The sequence below is a fragment of the Molothrus aeneus genome, unplaced genomic scaffold (assembly GCF_037042795.1).
Source record: "Molothrus aeneus isolate 106 unplaced genomic scaffold, BPBGC_Maene_1.0 scaffold_30, whole genome shotgun sequence".
In the NCBI taxonomy this organism is placed as follows: domain Eukaryota; kingdom Metazoa; phylum Chordata; class Aves; order Passeriformes; family Icteridae; genus Molothrus; species Molothrus aeneus.
The window spans coordinates 1,844,848-1,862,516 of NW_027098964.1; the positions used below are offsets into that span (position 1 = coordinate 1,844,848).

At 63.5% G+C, this 17,669-nt stretch overlaps 1 protein-coding gene and 1 long non-coding RNA gene across 2 annotated transcripts; both read right to left on the reverse strand.

Moving 5' to 3' along the window:
• Positions 1–36: 36 nt before the first annotated feature.
• BAG6 (BAG cochaperone 6) lies at positions 37–16,188 on the reverse strand. The gene is given in 28 exon segments (XM_066570780.1): positions 37–278; positions 595–735; positions 804–911; positions 1,126–1,224; positions 1,377–1,436; positions 1,944–2,108; positions 2,293–2,417; positions 2,788–2,890; positions 3,293–3,346; positions 3,827–3,996; positions 4,563–4,920; positions 5,508–5,815; positions 6,276–6,354; positions 6,684–6,793; positions 7,653–7,757; positions 8,251–8,310; positions 9,503–9,632; positions 9,635–9,784; positions 10,384–10,581; positions 11,660–11,789; positions 12,538–12,743; positions 13,445–13,519; positions 13,631–13,684; positions 14,521–14,673; positions 14,675–14,736; positions 15,595–15,712; positions 15,897–16,025; positions 16,138–16,188. Coding segments are annotated over 27 exon segments (3,540 nt in total). The 5' UTR covers positions 15,981–16,025; positions 16,138–16,188; the 3' UTR covers positions 37–143.
• Positions 16,189–16,852: 664 nt separating this feature from the next.
• On the reverse strand, positions 16,853–17,654 carry LOC136570281 (uncharacterized). Its single transcript, XR_010785522.1, has 2 exons — positions 17,148–17,654; positions 16,853–16,946 (listed from the first exon to the last, which is right to left on the reverse strand). It is a non-coding gene; the product is annotated as an uncharacterized lncRNA (long non-coding RNA).
• Between the last annotated feature and the right edge of the window lie 15 nt (positions 17,655–17,669).

Below are 17,669 nucleotides of genomic sequence, written 5' to 3' on the forward strand. Positions count from 1 at the left end.
TCGGAATTGACAAAAAACGCACGAAATGAGCCCAAAAAAGGGAAATAAAGGCGGAGCAGCAGCAGCAGCGGCGGCGGCGGCCCGTGGTGGGCGTGGCCGGGGGCGGGGCCTGGTTTATTGATGATCATTGATTGACGGCTCGGTTATTGGGGTGGGGGAGGGGAGGGGTCGCGGGGAGGGTGGGGGAGGGGCTCCCCGAAGGCCCGGTGGGCGTTGGGGAAGCGGCCGGGGCTGAAATCGGGGTCGGCGAGGAGGCGGCGCTGGAGATCGGCCTGGAGCTGGGGGGGAGGGGAGAAATGTGAGGGGTTCAGTGGGGGAGGGGCTGGGACACGCCCAAAGCCCCGCCCCCACACCGCAGGGACCCCTCCCCCACAGCAGCTTCTATGGGGGGCAGAGACCCCTCCCCAGGGCTCTATCAGACCCTCCTGCAGCCCCCAGCCCCATTTCCCCCATTTCCCATCTCCCCCAGCCCCACTGGAAGCCCCCAGCCCCATTTCCCCCTCACCTGCTGCCTGTAGCCCTCCTGCAGCCCCCAGCCCCATTTCCCATCTCCCCCAGCCCCATTTGAAGCCCCCAGCCCCATTTCCCCCTCACCTGCTGCCTGTAGCCCTCCTGGAGCTCGCTCAGGTCCCTCCCGAGGCTCTCGGGGCTCCCCAGCGCCCGGGCCCCGGCGGCGCGAGCGGCTCTGCCCACGGCCTCGGCCAGCGACAGCGGGGGCGGCTCCGCCTGCATGGTCTGGGGGCACGCCGGGGTCACTCGGGGGTCACTCGGGGGTCACTCAGGGGTCACTCAGGGTCACTGACCTTGCGCCGTTTGGCCGGCATCCCGCTCAGGTAGGCGTCGCTCAGGGGCGGCTGCGGCTTTGCCTTCCGCTGGCGCTGGGCGTCCTCACGGATGATGGGAACCCATTCCTGAGGGGTCACGGAGGGGTCACGGGGTCACACAGGGTCATCCTGCCCCTCCCCCACTCACCAAGGACACAGTGGGGTCACACAGGGGGGAGTGGGGGGGTCACACACAGAGGTGACAGCCCAGGGTCATGCAGGGGTCACACAGAGGTGACAGCCCAGGGTCACGCAGGGGTCACACAGGGGTCACACAGGGGTCAGCCCCGCCCCCACTCACCGGGGGCACGGCGGCCGCCCAGGCCTCGCTGTCGCTCTCTGGGGGGGGCAGGGCCTCCTCGGCCGTGGTGGCGGGGGGGGGAGACCCCGCCCCCTCCCTCTGAAACGGGGAGGGGCAATGAGGGGGCGTGGCCTGACCAGGAGACCCCGCCCCCTCTAAAGGTGGGGGAGGAACCACCCCATTTCCAGAGGAGGCCACGCCCCAGTACAGTGGTGACCACGCCCCCTCTTCAAGGCCCCGCCCCTTTGTACCTGGGCGTCGTCTGGCGGTGGCTCCGCCTCCTGAACCTCCATTGGCTCCTCAGGCTGTGTCTGTGGGCGGGGCCAGAGGGGCGGGGCTTAGCAAAGGGGCGTGGTTTATATGGAAGGAGGTGTGGCTTCAGGGATGGGTGGAGTCTGCTCATTGGGGTGTGGTTTGTAACTGGGTGGAGCTTAAGAGTGGGTGGAGCTTCTATGGGACAGGGCGGGGCCAGGCAGGGCCGGGGCTTTGGACTGGGGGCGGGGCTGTGCTCACCTGATGGGCGGGGCTGTGGATTTGTGGGCGGGGCTGTGGCTCTGTGGGCGTTCCCACTCACCTGGCGGGTTTGGGGTATTTTTGGGGAGGGGTCCTCACTCACCTGGCGGGTTTGGGCTATTTTGGGGAGGGGTCCTCGCTCACCTGGCGGGTTTGGGCTATTTTGGGGAGGGGTCCTCGCTCACCTGGCGGGTTTGGGGTATTTTGGGGAGGGGTCTCGCTCACCTGGCGGGTTTGGGGTATTTTGGGGAGGGGTCTCGCTCACCTGGCGGGTTTGGGGTATTTTGGGGAGGGGTCTCGCTCACCTGGCGGGGCGGGGCCGGCTCCGGGGGCTCCCCCAGGTGCCTCACGTAGGGCAGCACCTGCTCGGGGGTCACGGGCATCTGCTCCAGCACGGCCTGGAGCCGCAGCCCCACCACGGCCGTGAGCCACCCCACCAGCGAGGGGGGGACATCGGCCGAGAGACGGCGCTGGGGGCAAAGAGGGGGTCAGGGGGCACCAGAATAGCCCCAGATACCCCCCAGTGGGTCTGGGGGACCCCCAGATACCCCAGTGTGGGTCTGGGGGCACAGGGATCCCCCAGCCCCCTCTGGGTGTAGCAATGGCTCCGATTTGGGTCTGGGGTCTCCGATTTGGGTCTGGGGTCTCACTCACGATGCGGTCGCTGATCAGCGCCCCCAGCGCCCCCCGCTCCCCCCGCAGGCAGTGCAGGTTCAGGGCCAGGCACTCGAAGAGGCCGCGGTTGCAGAGCTCCAGGAGCCGCGGCCCAAAGGAACCATCTGGGACCCCCAGAGACCCCCGGGGACGTCAGAGACCCCCGGGAACCCCCAGGAACCCCCCGAGACCCCCAGGAACCATCTGGGACCCCCAGAGACCCCCGGGGACGTCAGAGACCCCCAGGAACCCCCAGGAACCCCCCCCCAGACTCCCAGGAACCATCTGGGATCCCCCCAGAGACCCCCGGGAACCACAGGGACCCCCCCCGAGACCCCCAGGGACCCACAGGAACCATCTGGGACCCCCAGAGACCCCCAGAACCACAGGGACCCCTCCAGAACCCCCCCAGGACCCCCCAAGCCCCCCCCAGGCCCCCCAGGATCCCCCTGGAAGCCCCCCCGGCCCCCCCAGGACCCCTCCCCACGTGCTCACCCTGGCAGCGCAGCACGTGCAGCGCGATGCGGTTGAACTGCTCGCGCAGGAACTCCACGTTGGTGCGGGTGATGTCCACGCCCTCAGCCACCCTCACCCCGGCCTGGGGGGCCAGGAAATGGGGAGGGGGTCACTGAGACCCCCCCCGAACCCCCCCTGAACCGCCCGGACCCCTCAGGGCCTTCAGAGAGACCCCAGACCCCCAAAAACCCCCCCAGACCCCCCAAAAACCCCCCCAGACCCCAATGTTGATGCAGGCGGTGCTGATCCCGGCCTGGGGGGGGCAGAAAATGGGGAGGGGTCACTGAGACCCCCCCCAGACCCCTCGGAGCCCCCCCAGACCCACCAGGACCCTCAGAGCCCCCCTCAGACACCCCCAGACCCCTCAGAGCCCCCCAGGACCCCCCCAGAGCCCCCCAAAGACCCTCCAGGACCCCCAAGGACCCTTCAGGACCCCCCCAGAGCCCCCCGGACCCCCCCAGGACCCCCAGCGCCCCCCACTCACGAAGCTCTCGCGGATGAACCCCTCCAGCCCCATGATCAGGTTGTGCGTGGCCGCCTGGGGAGGGGGCACAGGGGGGGCTGGGTCAGAGTTTGGGGGGTCCTGAGGGGGCTCTGGGGGTCCTGAGGGGTTTTGGGGGGGTCCTGGGGTGGGCTTGGGAGTACAGGGGAGGCCAAGAGGGGGCTTGGGAGGGGCCCAGGGGGGTTTCAAGAGGGTCTCTGGGGGTCTCTGGGTGATTCTGGGGATCCCTGGGGGTCTCTGGGGATTCAGGAGGATTTTGGGGGTCTCAGTGAGCTCAGGAGGATTTTGGGGCGATTGAGGGGGATTTTGGGGGATCCCTGGGTGTCTCAGGGAGCTCAGGGTGATTTTGGGGTGGTTCAGAGGGGTTTTGGGGGTCTCAGGGAGCTCAGGGTGGTCTCAGGGAGCTCAGGAGGATTTTGGGGTGATTTTGGGGTGATTTTGGGGTGATTCAGGAGGATTTTGGGGTGATTCAGGGCGGTTTTGGGGTGATTTTGGGGTGATTTTGGGGTCCCTCACCCTGACGTTGGCCTCGGTGGGGTCGCGCCCCCCCAGGTATCGCTGGCGGAAGCAGCGGCGCAGCAGCGGCTGCAGCCGGGCCAGGGGCTGGCAGCGCCCGTGCAGCAGCAGCACCACATCCACCATGGACAGGTGCTGGCAGATGAGGGCCAGGAGCGCCCCAAAAAACCCTGAAAATGGGGAAAAAATGGGGGAAATGGTTAAACATCCACCATGGAGAGATCAGGGCCAGGAGCGCCCCAAAAAACCCTGAAAATGGGGAAAAAATGGGGAAAAAATGGTTAAACATCCACCATGGAGAGATCAGGGCCAGGAGAGCCCCAAAAAACCCTGAAAATGGGGAAAAAATGGGGAAAAAATGGGGAAAAAATGGTTAAATATCCACCATGGAGAGATGCTGGCAGATGAGGGCCAGGAGAGCCCCAAATCCCCCCAAATCCCTCAATAAGCCCCAAATCTCCCCAATTTCCCCCGTTTCTCACCATCGGGGCCTGGAAAGCCCTCCAGGAGCCCGGGGGTGCTGCTGAGGCGGCTCAGGAACCCAAACCCCCCCAGATTTCCCCATTTCTCCCCAGATTTCCCCCATTTCTCCCCAGATTTTCCCCGTTTCTCACCGTCAGGCCCCGGGGAAGTTTCCAGAAGCCCGGGGGTCCCGCTCAGGCGGCTCAGGAACCCAAATCTCCCCAGATTTCCCCAGATCTCCCCCATTTCTCCCCAGATTTTCCCCGTTTCTCACCGTCCGGCCCCGGGGAAGTTTCCAGAAGCCCGGGGGTCCCGCTCAGGCGGCTCAGGAAGGCCGCGATGCTCTCGGGGGGGCCGCTGGGGGGCGCGCCCAGGGGTCCCAGCATGGAGCTCAGCACCCCCTGCAGGACGCTGGTGAAGAACTCGGGGGGCAGCGGCTCCCCCGGCCCGGGGGCGGGGCCGCCCGAGGAGGGGGCGGGGCCGCCCGAGGAGGGGGCAGGGCCGCTGTCGGTGGGGGGAGGGGGAGGGGGTGGGGGAGGGGGGGAAGGGGGAGGGGCGGCGGTGGAGGTGGGGGAGGGGTCAGAGGAGGTGGGAGGGGCTTCGGGGGTGGGGGCGGGGCTGGGCTGGGCGGCCTGTGGGAGGAAAGGGGAGGGGTCAGGGGGTGTGGCTTGGTAGGACACGCCCATTTGAGCCACACCCATTTAAGCCCTGCCCCTTTGAGGTTCCCTTTTAGGCACCACCTCTGTAAAGCTCCACCCCTTTAAGCCCCACCCATTTAAGCCCCACCCATTTTAAGCCCCACCCATTTGAAACCCCACCCCATTAAGCTCCACCCCTTTTAAGCCCTGCTCATTTAAATCCCACCCCTTTTAAGCCCCACCTCTCTGAAGCCCCACCCCCATTTTACATCCCCACCCCTTCCAGAACGAGCCCCGCCCACTGCATTTAGAACCGCCCCCTCATTAACTGCCCAAAGCCACGCCCCCTCATTAACTGCCCAAAGCCACGCCCCCTCATTAACTGCCCAAAGCCACGCCCCTCCATTAACTGCCCAAAGCCACGCCCCCTCATTAACTGACCGAAGCCACGCCCCCTCATTAACTGTCCAAAGCCACGCCCCTTCATTAACTGCCCAAAGCCACGCCCCCTCATTAACTGCTGAAAGCCACGCCCCCTCATTAACCACCTTAAGCCCTGCCCACTCCATGGCCCCGCCCACCTGCAGCAGCTCGGCCACGCCCTCCAGCAGGGGGCTGTTCCCGGGCACGGCCACGCCCACCAGTGGCGCTGGCCCCGCCCCCAGCAGCCCCCCAAGCAGCCCCACCAGGGGGCGTGGCTGAGTCTCTGCCCCGCCCCCCGCACTGGGTGTGGCTGTTGGGGGCGGGGCAGGGGCGGAGCCATCAGGACCTCCTGGAGCTGCCCCTGGAGGGGGGGCGGAGCCAGGAGGGGTCGGGGGTGGAGCTTGGGCTGAGGAGGGGGCGGAGTTTGGGGTGGGGGGGGTGGGGGGGGCTGAGGATCCGCCCTGGGCTGGGGGGAGGGGAGAGAGGGGGAGGGGTCAGGGGGCGTGGCCAGGCCAGAAATACAAAACAGGCCACGCCCCCAGTCCCTCCCAGTACAAACCAGTACAAACCAGTACAAACCAGTCCCTCCCAGTTCCATCCCAGCTCCCTCGAGTCCCTTCCCAGTTTGTCCCAGTCCCCTCCCAGTATAAACCAGTAACCCCAAATCCCCCTTGAACCCTTTCCCAGTTCCCCACCAATCCCCTCCCAGTCCCTCCCAGTCCAAACCGGTGACCCCCAAGCCCCTTTGGCCCTGTCCCAGTCCCTCCCAGTCCCTCCCAGTACAAACCAGTAACGCCAAATCCCCTTTAACCCTTTCCCAGTCCCTCCCAGTCCCTCCCAGTGCCCCCCAAGCCCCTTTAACCCTTTCCCAGTGCCCCCCAGTCCCTCCCAGTCCCTCCCAGTGCCCCCCAGCCCCTCGGGCTCACCCAGCACCAGCGGCTGCATCAGGAGCTGTCCCACCAGGCCGCTGATCACCTGCGCCAGCGACGCCCCCGCCCCAGGGGCCTGGGGGGGGCACGGGGGGGTCAGGGGGGACCCCAAAACCGGCCCTGACCCCATCCCCCACCCCCCAAACAGGGACCCCAAACTGACCCTGACCCCATCCCCCACCCCCATCCCCCAATCAGGGACCCCAAAACCGGCCCTGACCCCACCCCCACCCCCATCCCCATCCCCCAAAACAGGGACCCCAAACCCAGCCCTGACCCCATCCCCCACCCCCCAAACAGGGACCCCAAAACCACCCCACCCCCATTCCCATCCCCCCTCCAACCAAAATCAGGGACCCCAAACCAGCCCCTCCCCCCACTCCCCACTGCCCCTCCCCCACTCACGGCTCCGCCCCCGGCCTGGGGGGCCCCGGGGTGGGTGGGGCGTGGGGGAGGGGCCGAGGGCCGGGCGATGACGACGCGGGCGGGGGCCTGGAACCCCCCCACGGGCTGGCCTGGGGACACAGAGGGGCAGGCAGGGGTCAGCGAGGGTCAGCGAGGGTCAGCAGTGGTCAGTAATGGTCACTAATGGTCAGTAATGGTCAGTAACGGTCAGTGGTCACTCAGTGGTCACTCAGGGGTCAGTACTGGTCAGTAATGGTCAGTAATGGTCAGTAATGGTCAGTAACGGTCAGTGGTCACTCAGTGGTCACTCAGGGGTCAGCAGTGGTCAGTAATGGTCACTAATGGTCACTAATGGTCAGTAACGGTCAGTGGTCACTCAGTGGTCACTCAGGGGTCAGTACTGGTCAGTACCTGTGGCCGCAGAGGCCGCGGCCGCCATCGCCTGCTGCGTGATTTGATGGTCAGTGAGGGTCAGTGATGGTCAGTGATGGTCAGTAATGGTCAGTGATGGTCAGTACTGGTCAGTGATGGTCAGTGATGGTCAGTGATGGTCACTAATGGTCACTAATGGTCAGTGATGGTCAGTGATGGTCAGTACTGGTCAGTGATGGTCAGTGATGGTCAGTGATGGTCACTAATGGTCACTAATGGTCACTAATGGTCAGTAATGGTCAGTGATGGTCAGTACTGGTCAGTGAGGGTCAGTGATGGTCAGTGATGGTCAGTAATGGTCACTAATGGTCACTAATGGTCAGTGGTCAGTACTGGTCAGTACCTGTGGCCGCAGAGGCCGCGGCCGCCATCGCCTGCTGTGTGATTTGATGGTCAGTGAGGGTCAGTGATGGTCAGTGATGGTCAGTAATGGTCAGTGATGGTCAGTACTGGTCAGTGATGGTCAGTGAGGGTCAGTGAGGGTCAGTGATGGTCACTAATGGTCAGTGATGGTCAGTGGTCAGTACTGGTCAGTACCTGTGGCCGCAGAGGCCGCGGCCGCCATCGCCTGCTGCGTGATTTGATGCGCCACGGCCTGCAGGAACTCGGGGGGGAGGGGCGGCAGCTGCACCCCCACCCCACCTGCGGGGGGACACGCCCACTCAGCCATGACCACGCCCACTGAGCCATGGCCACGCCCACTGAACCATGGTCCCGCCCACTGAGCCATGGCCACACCCCTGGTCACACCCACTGAGCCATGGACACGCCCACTGATCCATGGTCACACCCACTGAGCCATGGCCACACCCCTGGACACGCCCGTTTGGTCATGGCCACGCCCATTGTTACATAACCACGCCCACTGAGCCATGGCCACACCCACTGCTCCCCCCAACCCACAGCAAGCCCAAAACTTAAATCCCCCAAAATCCCCCAAACCCCCTAAAACACCCAAAAATCTCCCCAAATCTTAAAAATCTCCCCCCAAAATCGCCCCCAGACTCCCCAAAATCTGTCCCAAAATCCCCCAAAATCCGCCCCAAAATCCCCCAAAATCTGCCCCAAATCCCCCCCAAATCTCCCCAAAATCTCCCCAAAATCCGCCCCAAACCCCCCCTGCCCCCCCACTCACCGATGCCCAGCCCGGGCCCGGGGGCTCCGCCCGCGCCCCCCGAGGGGGGAGAGCCCGAATCTGGGGGGGCACAGAGAGGGGGAGGGGTCGCAGGGGGGCCTGGGGGGTTTTGGGGGTGTTGGGGGGGATTCAAGGGGGTATTTGGGGCGGTTTTGGGGGTCCTGGGGCAGCTTTTGGGGCGGTTTTTGGGGGTCCCATTGCCCTTTTTGGGGCGGTTTTTGGGGCGGTTTTCGGGGGTCCCATTGCCCTTTTTGGGGCGGTTTTTGGGGGTCCCAAGTTCCTTTTCGGGGCGGTTTTTGGGGTCCCATTGTGGGTCAGTTTTTGGGGGTCCCTTTGCCCTTTTTGGGGCAGTTTTTGGGTCAGTTTTTGGGGGGTCCCGTTGCCCTTTTTGGGGCAGTTTTTGGGGTCCCATTTTGGGGTCCCTTTGCCCTTTCCAGGGCGGTTTTCGGGGGTCCCAGGGCAGTTTTTGGGGTCCCATTTTGGGTCAGTTTTCGGGGGTCCTTTTGCCCATTTCCGAGCTGTTTACGGGGGTCCCTTTGCCCTTTTTGGGGTGGTTTTTGGGGTCCCATTTCGGGGCGCTTTCCGGGGGTCCCTTTGCCCATTTTGGGGCCGTTTCTGGGGGTCCCTTTGCCCATTTTGGGGCGGTTTCCGGGGGTCCCTTTGCCCATTTCGGGGCGGTTTTTGGGGGTCCCTTTGCCCATTTCGGGGCGCTTTCCGGGGGTCCCTTTGCCCATTTTGGGGCCGTTTCTGGGGGTCCCTTTGCCCATTTTGGGGCCGTTTCTGGGGGTCCCTTTGCCCATTTTGGGGCCGTTTCTGGGGGTCCCTTTGCCCATTTTGGGGCGGTTTTCGGGGGTCCCTTTGCCCATTTCGGGGCGGTTTTTGGGGGTCCCTTTGCCCATTTTGGGGCGGTTTTCGGGGGTCCCTTTGCCCATTTTGGGGCCGTTTCTGGGGGTCCCTTTGCCCATTTTGGGGCGGTTTCCGGGGGTCCCTTTGCCCATTTTGGGGCCGTTTCCGGGGGTCCCTTTGCCCATTTTCGGGGCGGTTTTCGGGGGTCCCTTTGCCCATTTTGGGGCGGTTTTCGGGGGTCCCTTTGCCCATTTTGGGGCAGTTTTTGGGGTCCCATTTCGGGGCGCTTTCCGGGGGTCCCTTTGCCCATTTTGGGGCCGTTTCTGGGGGTCCCTTTGCCCATTTTCGGGGCCGTTTCCGGGGGTCCCTTTGCCCATTTTCGGGGCGGTTTCCGGGGGTCTCTCACCCTGGATGTTCATGTGCATCATCACCACGGGCTCCACGCTCTGGTGCGAGATCCGGATCACGCGGGGGGGAGGGGGAGGGGGAGGGGGGGAGGGGGTCCCGGCTGAGCCCCCCCCGGGGGGAGGGGCGGCCCCGGGGGGGTCTCGGGGGGGTCCCCGGGGGTGGGGGGGGAGGGGCCGGGGGGGAGCTCGGCCGGGCCGGGGGGCGCGGGGGGAGGGGCGGGGGGGGCGGGGCCCCCTCCCCCCCCATTCCCGGCCATCGTCACCGTGGTGCCCACGTTGATCTGGGGGGGGAGGGGCGGGGGTCTCAGGGGTTGGGACCCCCCCCCCCCCCAAAACCAGCGGGGTCTGGGACCCCTCCCCTGCCCCCCCCCCCCCCATTTTGGGGTCCCCCCACCCCCCTTATTTGGGCTCCCCCCTTTATTTGGGTCCTCACCTCCATTTTAGGGTCCCTTTACCCCCCCCCCCTATTTTGGGGTCCCCTACCCTTTTCTTGGGTGTCCCCCCTCCCCATTTTCGGGTCCCTTCCCTCACATTTTGGGGTCGTCCCCCCCCCTTATTTTGGGGTCCTCACCCATATTTTGGGGTCCCTACCCAAATTTTGTTGTCCCCTCCCCCATTTTATGGTTGCTTCCCCCCCCCCCCATTTTGGGGTTTCCCTCCCCATTTTGGCCTCCCCACCCCCTTTATTTTGGGCTTCCCCCCCCCCCTCCCCATTTCGGGGATCTCCCCTCCCCATTTTGGGGTCCCTAGCCCCATTTTATTGCCCCCTTCCCCATTTCAGTGCCCCCCCAGCTCCATTTCCGCCCCAGCCCCATTTCGGGGGTCCCCCCTCCCCATTTCGGGGTCCCCGCCCCCCATCCGGGGCTCGCCCCTCCCCCACCTGGATGGGGATGGTCGCCTGCTGCACCAGCATGGGGGGTCCGTAGTGGGGGAGGGGCCGGGCCAGCTGCAGGGGGCGGGGCGGGACCCCCCCCAAATTGCAGCGGAGCTCGGCCAGGGCCACGAGGGCGTTGCCAAGGAGACGCTGCCCCTCCCCCACCAGGGTCAGGACCCTCTGGGCCTCCTCGCGAGCCTCGGCCTGGGGGGGGGAGGGGGGGTCTGAGTCCCAAAATCCCCCAAAATTCACCCCAAAAATCACCTCAAAATCACCCCAAAATCCCCTCAAAATTTACCCCCAAATTACCCCAAAATCCCCCGAAAATCACCCCAAAATAACCAAAAATCTTCCCCAAAATCACCCCAAAATCCCTTCAAGATTTACCCCAAAATCACCAAAAATCTTCCCCAAAATCTTCCCTAAAATCGCCCCAAAATCACCAAAAATCTTCCCCAAAATCTTCCCTAAAATCACCCCAAAATCACCAAAAGTCTTCTCAAAAATCTTCCCCAAAATCACCTCAAAATTCACCCCAAAAATCACCTCAAAATCACCCCAAAATCCCCTCAAAATTTACCCCAAAATCCCCCGAAAATCACCCCAAAATCACCAAAAATCTTCCCCAAAATCTTCCCTAAAATCACCTCAGAATCATCCAAAATCAAGCCAAAATAACCAAAAATCTTCTCAAAAATCTTCCCCAAAATCACCCCAAAATTTACCCCAAATTACCCAAAAATCCCCTGAAAATCACCCCAAAATAACCAAAAATCTTCCCCAAAATATTCCCTAAAACCATCTCAAAATCACCCCAAAATCCCCTCAAAATCACCTCAGAATCATCCAAAATCACCCCAAAATCACCTCAACCCAAAACCACCCAAAATAACCCAAAATCTCCCCCAAACCTTCCCCCAAAGCCCCCCGGGACCCCAGACCCACATCGTGGCTGTAGTCAGCGGTGGCGGCGCTGCCCAGGATGTCGCGATAGCGCTGCCGATATGACCCCAAAACCGCCCCAAAACCGCCCCAAAACCGCCCCAAAACCACCCTAAAACCGCCCAAATCCTCCCCCAAAGCCCCCCGGGACCCCCGGGACCCCAGACCCACGTCGTGGCTGTAGTCGGCCGTCGCGGCGCTGCCCAGGATGTCGCGATAGCGCTGCCGATATGACCCCAAAACCGCCCCAAAACCACCCAAAACCACCCCAAAACCACCCCAAAACCACCCAAAACTGCCCAAATCCTCCCCCAAAGCCCCCCAAAGCCCCCAGACCCACGTCGTGGCTGTAGTCGGCCGTCGCGGCGCTGCCCAGGATGTCGCGATAGCGCTGCCGGAACGGCTCCAGCCGCAGCTCCAGGCGCCGCAGCTCCCCCAGCACCTCCCCGAGCTCGGCCGGGCTGGGGGGGCTGCAAAGGGGGGGGGGTGAGGTGAGACCCCCCCTCAAATTCACCGGGAACCCCCCAAAGATTCAATAGACCTCCCCCAAATCCACCAGGACGCCCCCCCGAAATTCACCAAGGACCCCCCAAAACACCCTCAAATTCACCGGGACCCCCCCCCAAATTCACCGGGAACCCCCCAAAAATTCACCGGGAACCCCCCAAAAATTCAATAGACCCCCCAAAATACCCCCCACATTCACCGGGACCCCCCCTCAAATTCACCAAGGACCCCCCAAAACACCCTCAAATTCACCAGGGACCCCCCCTCAAATTCACCGGGACCCCCCCCCAAATTCACCGGGACCCCCCAAAACACCCTCAAATTCACCGGGACCCCCCCCCAAATTCACCGGGACCCCTCCTCAAATTCACCAGGGACCCCCCCTCAAATCCACCAGGAACCCCCAAATCTCCCCAAATCCACCAGGACCCTCCCCAAATTCCCCCAAATCCCCCTCCCCAAACCACCCCAAGACCCCCCCAAAACCCCTCCAGGACCTCCAGACCCCTCCTCAAATTCCCTCAGGATCCCCAAGACCCCATCCCAAATCCTTGGGACCCCTCCCCAAACCCCCCCGGGACCCCCCAAACCCCCCCAAACCCCAGGGATCCCCCCAAACCCCCCCCGAGCCCCCTCCCCAAAGCCCCGGGACCCCCCAAACCCCCCGAGCCCCCTCCCCAAAGCCCCCCCGGGACCCCTCCCCACGCTGACCTGGCAGCCTCAGGCCCAGGCCCGGGGGTCTCGGGGGGGTTCTCGGGGCCGTTTTCGGGGGGATTCTCGGGGGGATTCTCGGGGGGATTCTCGGGGGGCGCCGCCGCCGCCTCCATCGGCTCCTCGGGGGTCTCGGGGGGCCCGGGGGGGGCCGGGGGGGGCCCCTCGGCCTGGCCGGGGGGGGAGCGGGACCCCCCCCCACTGCCCTGGGGGGGCAGAAATGGGGGAAATTGGGGAATTCTGGGGGGGATTCAGGGATTTTGAGGGGGATTTGGGGAAATTTGGGGTTTTGGGGAGGAATTGGGGGGGTCTGGGGGGCATCTGGGGGTATTTGAGGGGAAATGGGGGGGGTTTGGGGGGGATTTTGGGGGGATTTTGGGAGGGAATTTCGGGGGGATTTTGGGTTTTTTTTGGGGGAATTTTGGGGGTATTTTTGGGGTTTTGGGGGGAGACATTTTGGGGGAATTTTGCGGGATTTTTGGGGTATTCTTGGGGTTTTTTGGGGGGGGATTTTGGGACAGAATTTTGTGGGATTTTGGGGGGGATTTTGGGGTTTTTTTGGGGGGGCTTTTGGCGTTTTTTGGGGGGAGATTTTGGGAGGGATTTTTGTGGGAATTTTGTGGGATTTTGGGGGGGCTTTTGGGGTTTTTTGGGGGGGGATTTTTGGGGTATTTTGTGGGATTTTGGAGTTTTTTGGGGGGGACTTTGGTGGTTTTTGGGGGGGGATTTTTGGGGTATTTTGTGGGATTTTGGGGTTTTCTTTGGGGGGGTATTTTGTGGGATTTTGGAGTTTTTTGTGGGGGGATTTTGGCGATTTTGGGGGGGGGATTTTGGGAGGGAATTCCCTGCCATTCCCGGGGGGTATTTTTGGGGTGATTCCGGGCTGTTTCGGGGTTTCTCCTCTCACCTCCAGCTGCGCCAGCACCCCCTGGATGTCCCTGAGCATGTGCTGAGCCACCAGGAGCCGCATTCGGGGCTCGCTCTGTGGGGAGGGGACACCAAGGGGGTCACCCCGAGCCCCCCAACACCCCCCGGGACCCCCAAACTGGGGAGGGGGCGTGGCCAGGACCCCCCAAAACCCCCCCAGACCCACCTGGGCGGGGCCCTGGTCCATGTTGATGTGAACGTCCACGGAGGAGCCGTCGATCTTTGGGGAGGGGGCAATGAATTATGGACCCCCCCCAAAAAAACCAGAGCCCCCCCCAGGCTCAAAATCAGCAAAATTGCCCCAAAACTGCCCCCTCCCCAAATTACTGAGGCCTCCAAAGATGTTTCTTCTGAATTATTGCCCCCTCCCCAAATGACTGACCCCCCCCAAAAACTGTTCCCCCATCAATTAATGACCCCCCCCAAAAACTGCCCCAAATTATTGACGCCCCCTAAATTAACGAACCCCCCCCAAATTACTGACCCCCCAAAATCAATGATCCCCCAAAACTGCCCCAAAATCACCGACCCCCAAAGTGACCCCCCCAACCTCTAAACCCCCCCAAAACCGCCCCCCAATTACTGACCCACCAAAATCAGAACGTCCCCCAAATTGCCCTCCCAGACCCCCGGAATTGTCCCCAGCCCCATTTTGCCCCATTTTCCTCATTTTTTGCCCCGTTTTTCACGCCCCTTACCGGCAGGTTGAAGGTCCCCAGTGGCCCCCAGCCCATTTTGCCCCATTTTCCCCATTTTTGCCCCGTTTTTCACCCCCTTACCGGCAGGTTGAAGGGTCCCCAGTGCCCCCCAGCCCCATTTTGCCCCATTTTGCCCAATTTTGCCCATTTTTGCCCCGTTTCTCACCCCCTTACCGGCAGGTTGAAGGTCCCCAGTGGCCCCCAGCCCCATTTTGCCCCATTTTGCCCAATTTTGCCCATTTTTGCCCCGTTTTTCACCCCCCTTACCGGCAGGTTGAAGGTCCCCAGTGCCCCCCAGCCCCATTTTGCCCCATTTTGCCCAATTTCCCCCATTTTTGCCCATTTTTCACCCCCTTACCGGCAGGTTGAAGGTCCCCACCATCACGTAGCTGCTGCTGTTGCCGTTCCTGTCGGGGCCCCCCCCCTCGGGCCCCCCCCGACCCCGTTCTGGGGGTGGTGGGGGGGAGGGGAGGAGGTGCCCAAGCCCCCCCCCGAGCCCGAGGGCCCCCCCGAGCCCGGGACTGCGCCTGGGGGGGGGCGCGCTCCACCAGATGGATCACCTTGCCCCCCACATCTGGATGGGGGCGAAACGGGGGGAAAACGGGGGTCAGAGCCCCCCGAAATGACACCGAGACCCCCCCCAGACCCACCCCAAAATAACCCCGAGATACCCCCAAAATAACCCCGAGATACCCCCAAAACCCACCCCAAAATAACCCTGAGACACCCCCCGAAATAACCCTGAGATACCCCCAAAATAACCCTGAGACCCCCCCAAATAACCCTGAGACCCCCCTGAAATAACTCTGAGATCCCCCCAAACCCCCCCAAAATAACCCCGAGACCCCCCAAAATAACCCTGAGACACCCCCAAACCCACCCCAAAATAACCCTGAGACCCCCCCCAAAATAACCCTGAGATACCCCCAAAATAACCCCGAGATACCCCCAAAATAACCCTGAGACCCCCCCAAAATAACCCTGAGACACCCCCCAAACCCACCCCAAAATAACCCCGAGATACCCCCAAAATAACCCTGAGATACCCCAAACCCACCCCAAAATAACTCTGAGACCCCCCCAAACCCACCCCAAAATAAACCTGAGACCCCCCCAAAATAACCCCGAGACCCCCCCCAAAATAACCCTTAGAACCCCCCCAAACCCCCCCACTTTCCCATTCCCAGTTCCCCATTTCCCATTCCCGTTTATTCCCATAAATTCCCGGTTATTCCCAGTTTTTTTTCCCAGTTGCTTTCCCGATTATTCCTGCTTTTATTCTGGTTTTAATCCCGGTTTATTTCCCGGTTTAATCCCCGTTTTTTACCGTTTTTCTCCCCCAGTTTTTCCCCGTTATTTTCCCGGATTTTCCCCCAGTTTTTCCCCGCTATTTTCCCGGATTTTTCCCCCGTTTTTCCCGTTTTTCCCTCACTGTAATCCCGCAGTTTCCTCTCGTCCTGCAGCACCCGTCCCTGGTAGATCAGCCGCTGTTTCTCGGCCGCGATGCTGACGGCGCCCGCGATTCGCTGCTTGAACTCCCGCACCGAGATCTGACGGGGGTGGAACCGGTACCGGGGGGGTCACACCGGTACCGGGGGTGTCACACCGGTACCGGGGACAGGGATTCACAGCCGTACCAGGGGATCGCACCGGTACCAAGAGGCTCACACCGGGGGCCGCACCGGCAGCACCGGGCGGGGGTCGTTGCCACCGGGACCTCCCGCCCTCCCTCACCTCCGGTTCCACCTCGAAGCTCCGCGTCTGCGAGTCCAGCGTCTTCACCAGCACCTGCAGCACCTCGGGCCGCTCCTCCGCCATGGCGGCGCCGGCCGGGCCCGCGCAGGCCGCGTCCAGGGGAAGCGGCTGCGCTGAGGGGGGATCCCGTTAAGGCGGGGCCGTTTCTCCCCGAGCCCCCTCCCCGAACCCCCCGGGACCCCCGGGACCCCTCGGGCCCCGCCGGTTTCCCCTCCCCCACCTCGGTATCGGCGGCTCCGACGCGGCCGCGGCGGCTCCGGCCCAGCGCTTGCTGCGCTCTGCGCCTGCGCGAGCGAGGCCCCCTCCGCCGGGGCTGCCCCGGAGCGCGCCTGAAGCGCTGCCGGTGCCGCCCGGGGTCCTCCGCGCACCTCCCGCCGCCACCGGAGCCGTTAAAAGCCGCGGAACCGCCGCTACCGGCGTCAGGCGCCCGCTGAGGGCAGCCCCGCGTGTGGGGAAACGGGGGGGGTTGGGGGCCTCAGCGTGAGGCGCACGCGCGCAACGCTCCGCGCCGCCATCTTGGCGCCGCCGCCATCTTGTTTGAGGGCGCCGCCATCTTTGGTGAGGGCGGGACCTCATCGCACGCCCGCCCTCACGGAACGGACCCAAAATCGCTTTTATTTATCTTTATTTATCAATCACAGTGGGCGGAGCTTCGGTCCGTGCGCGTGTGGCAGCGGGGCGGGGGTTGAGTGATCCGCGTCGCTCCGAGTCCGCCCGGGCCGGGTCTCCCGGAGTTTTCCGGGAAACGGGCGAGCCCGGGACGGGCCCGGAGTGCACGAACACCCCTGAGGGGCTGGGGGAGGATCCCGCACCGCCCCCCGCTCACCGAGCGGAACCCCCCCCAATCCAAGATGGCGCCCGGCCGCGTGACCTCCTGGCCCCGCCCCCTCCGAGCCCGCGCGCCCCCTGGCGGCCCCACAGAAACACCGGCCTCGTTTCAGCTCCAAAATCGCCTTTATTTCACCCAAATCCGCGCCCGCCCCTCCCTCCCGGGCGGCGGAGCTGTCGGTGCCGAGGCCTCGTCCGGGGCTGCGGAAGAAAAGCGGAGTCAGAGCGGGATAAGAACCGCGAGCGGTCCCGGTGCTCCGGGAAGGTCCCGGCATGGCGGCGGCGGCGGCTCAGTGCGCTGCGAGTGTGTCCTCACGGCGGATCGGAGGTTTTGAACCGATTCCTCATCGCCGCCGCCGCCGCCGCTGTGGATACGCTGGGGGGGGGTCACGGGGGTCTTACCGGGGGTCTCAGCGCGGTCCCGCCGGTCACCGTCACCTGCGGGGGAGGAACGGGGTGAGAACCGGGCGGATCCCGCGTTTAGGGGGGACTCGGGGGGGTCTTTGTGGGTCTGGGGGCGTCGCTCAGGCCTGTGCTGTCCTCAGGGGGCTCGGAGACTCTAGTCTTTGGCATCATCACCGCGACAGCCCCCCGGGGTTGGGAAAAGTGTCCCCCAAAGACACCGGGAACCCCAACTTTGCCCGTTTAGAGCCCAATTTCCTCACAAGGACAGCCAAAATCTCCCCAATACTGCTCCCAGGAGCGCCCAAATTCCTCAGAGACCCCCGACCTCCCCTCACGACCCCCAATGATCCCTCATAAGCCCCGATTCCCCCTCACGACCCTCGATTTCCGTTCACGACCTCGTATCTCCCCTCATAATCCCCAATTTCCCCTCACGACCCCCGATTTACCCTTACGACCCCGGATCTCCCCTCATAATCCCCGATTTCCCCTCAAAATCCCGGGTTTCTCCTCACGACC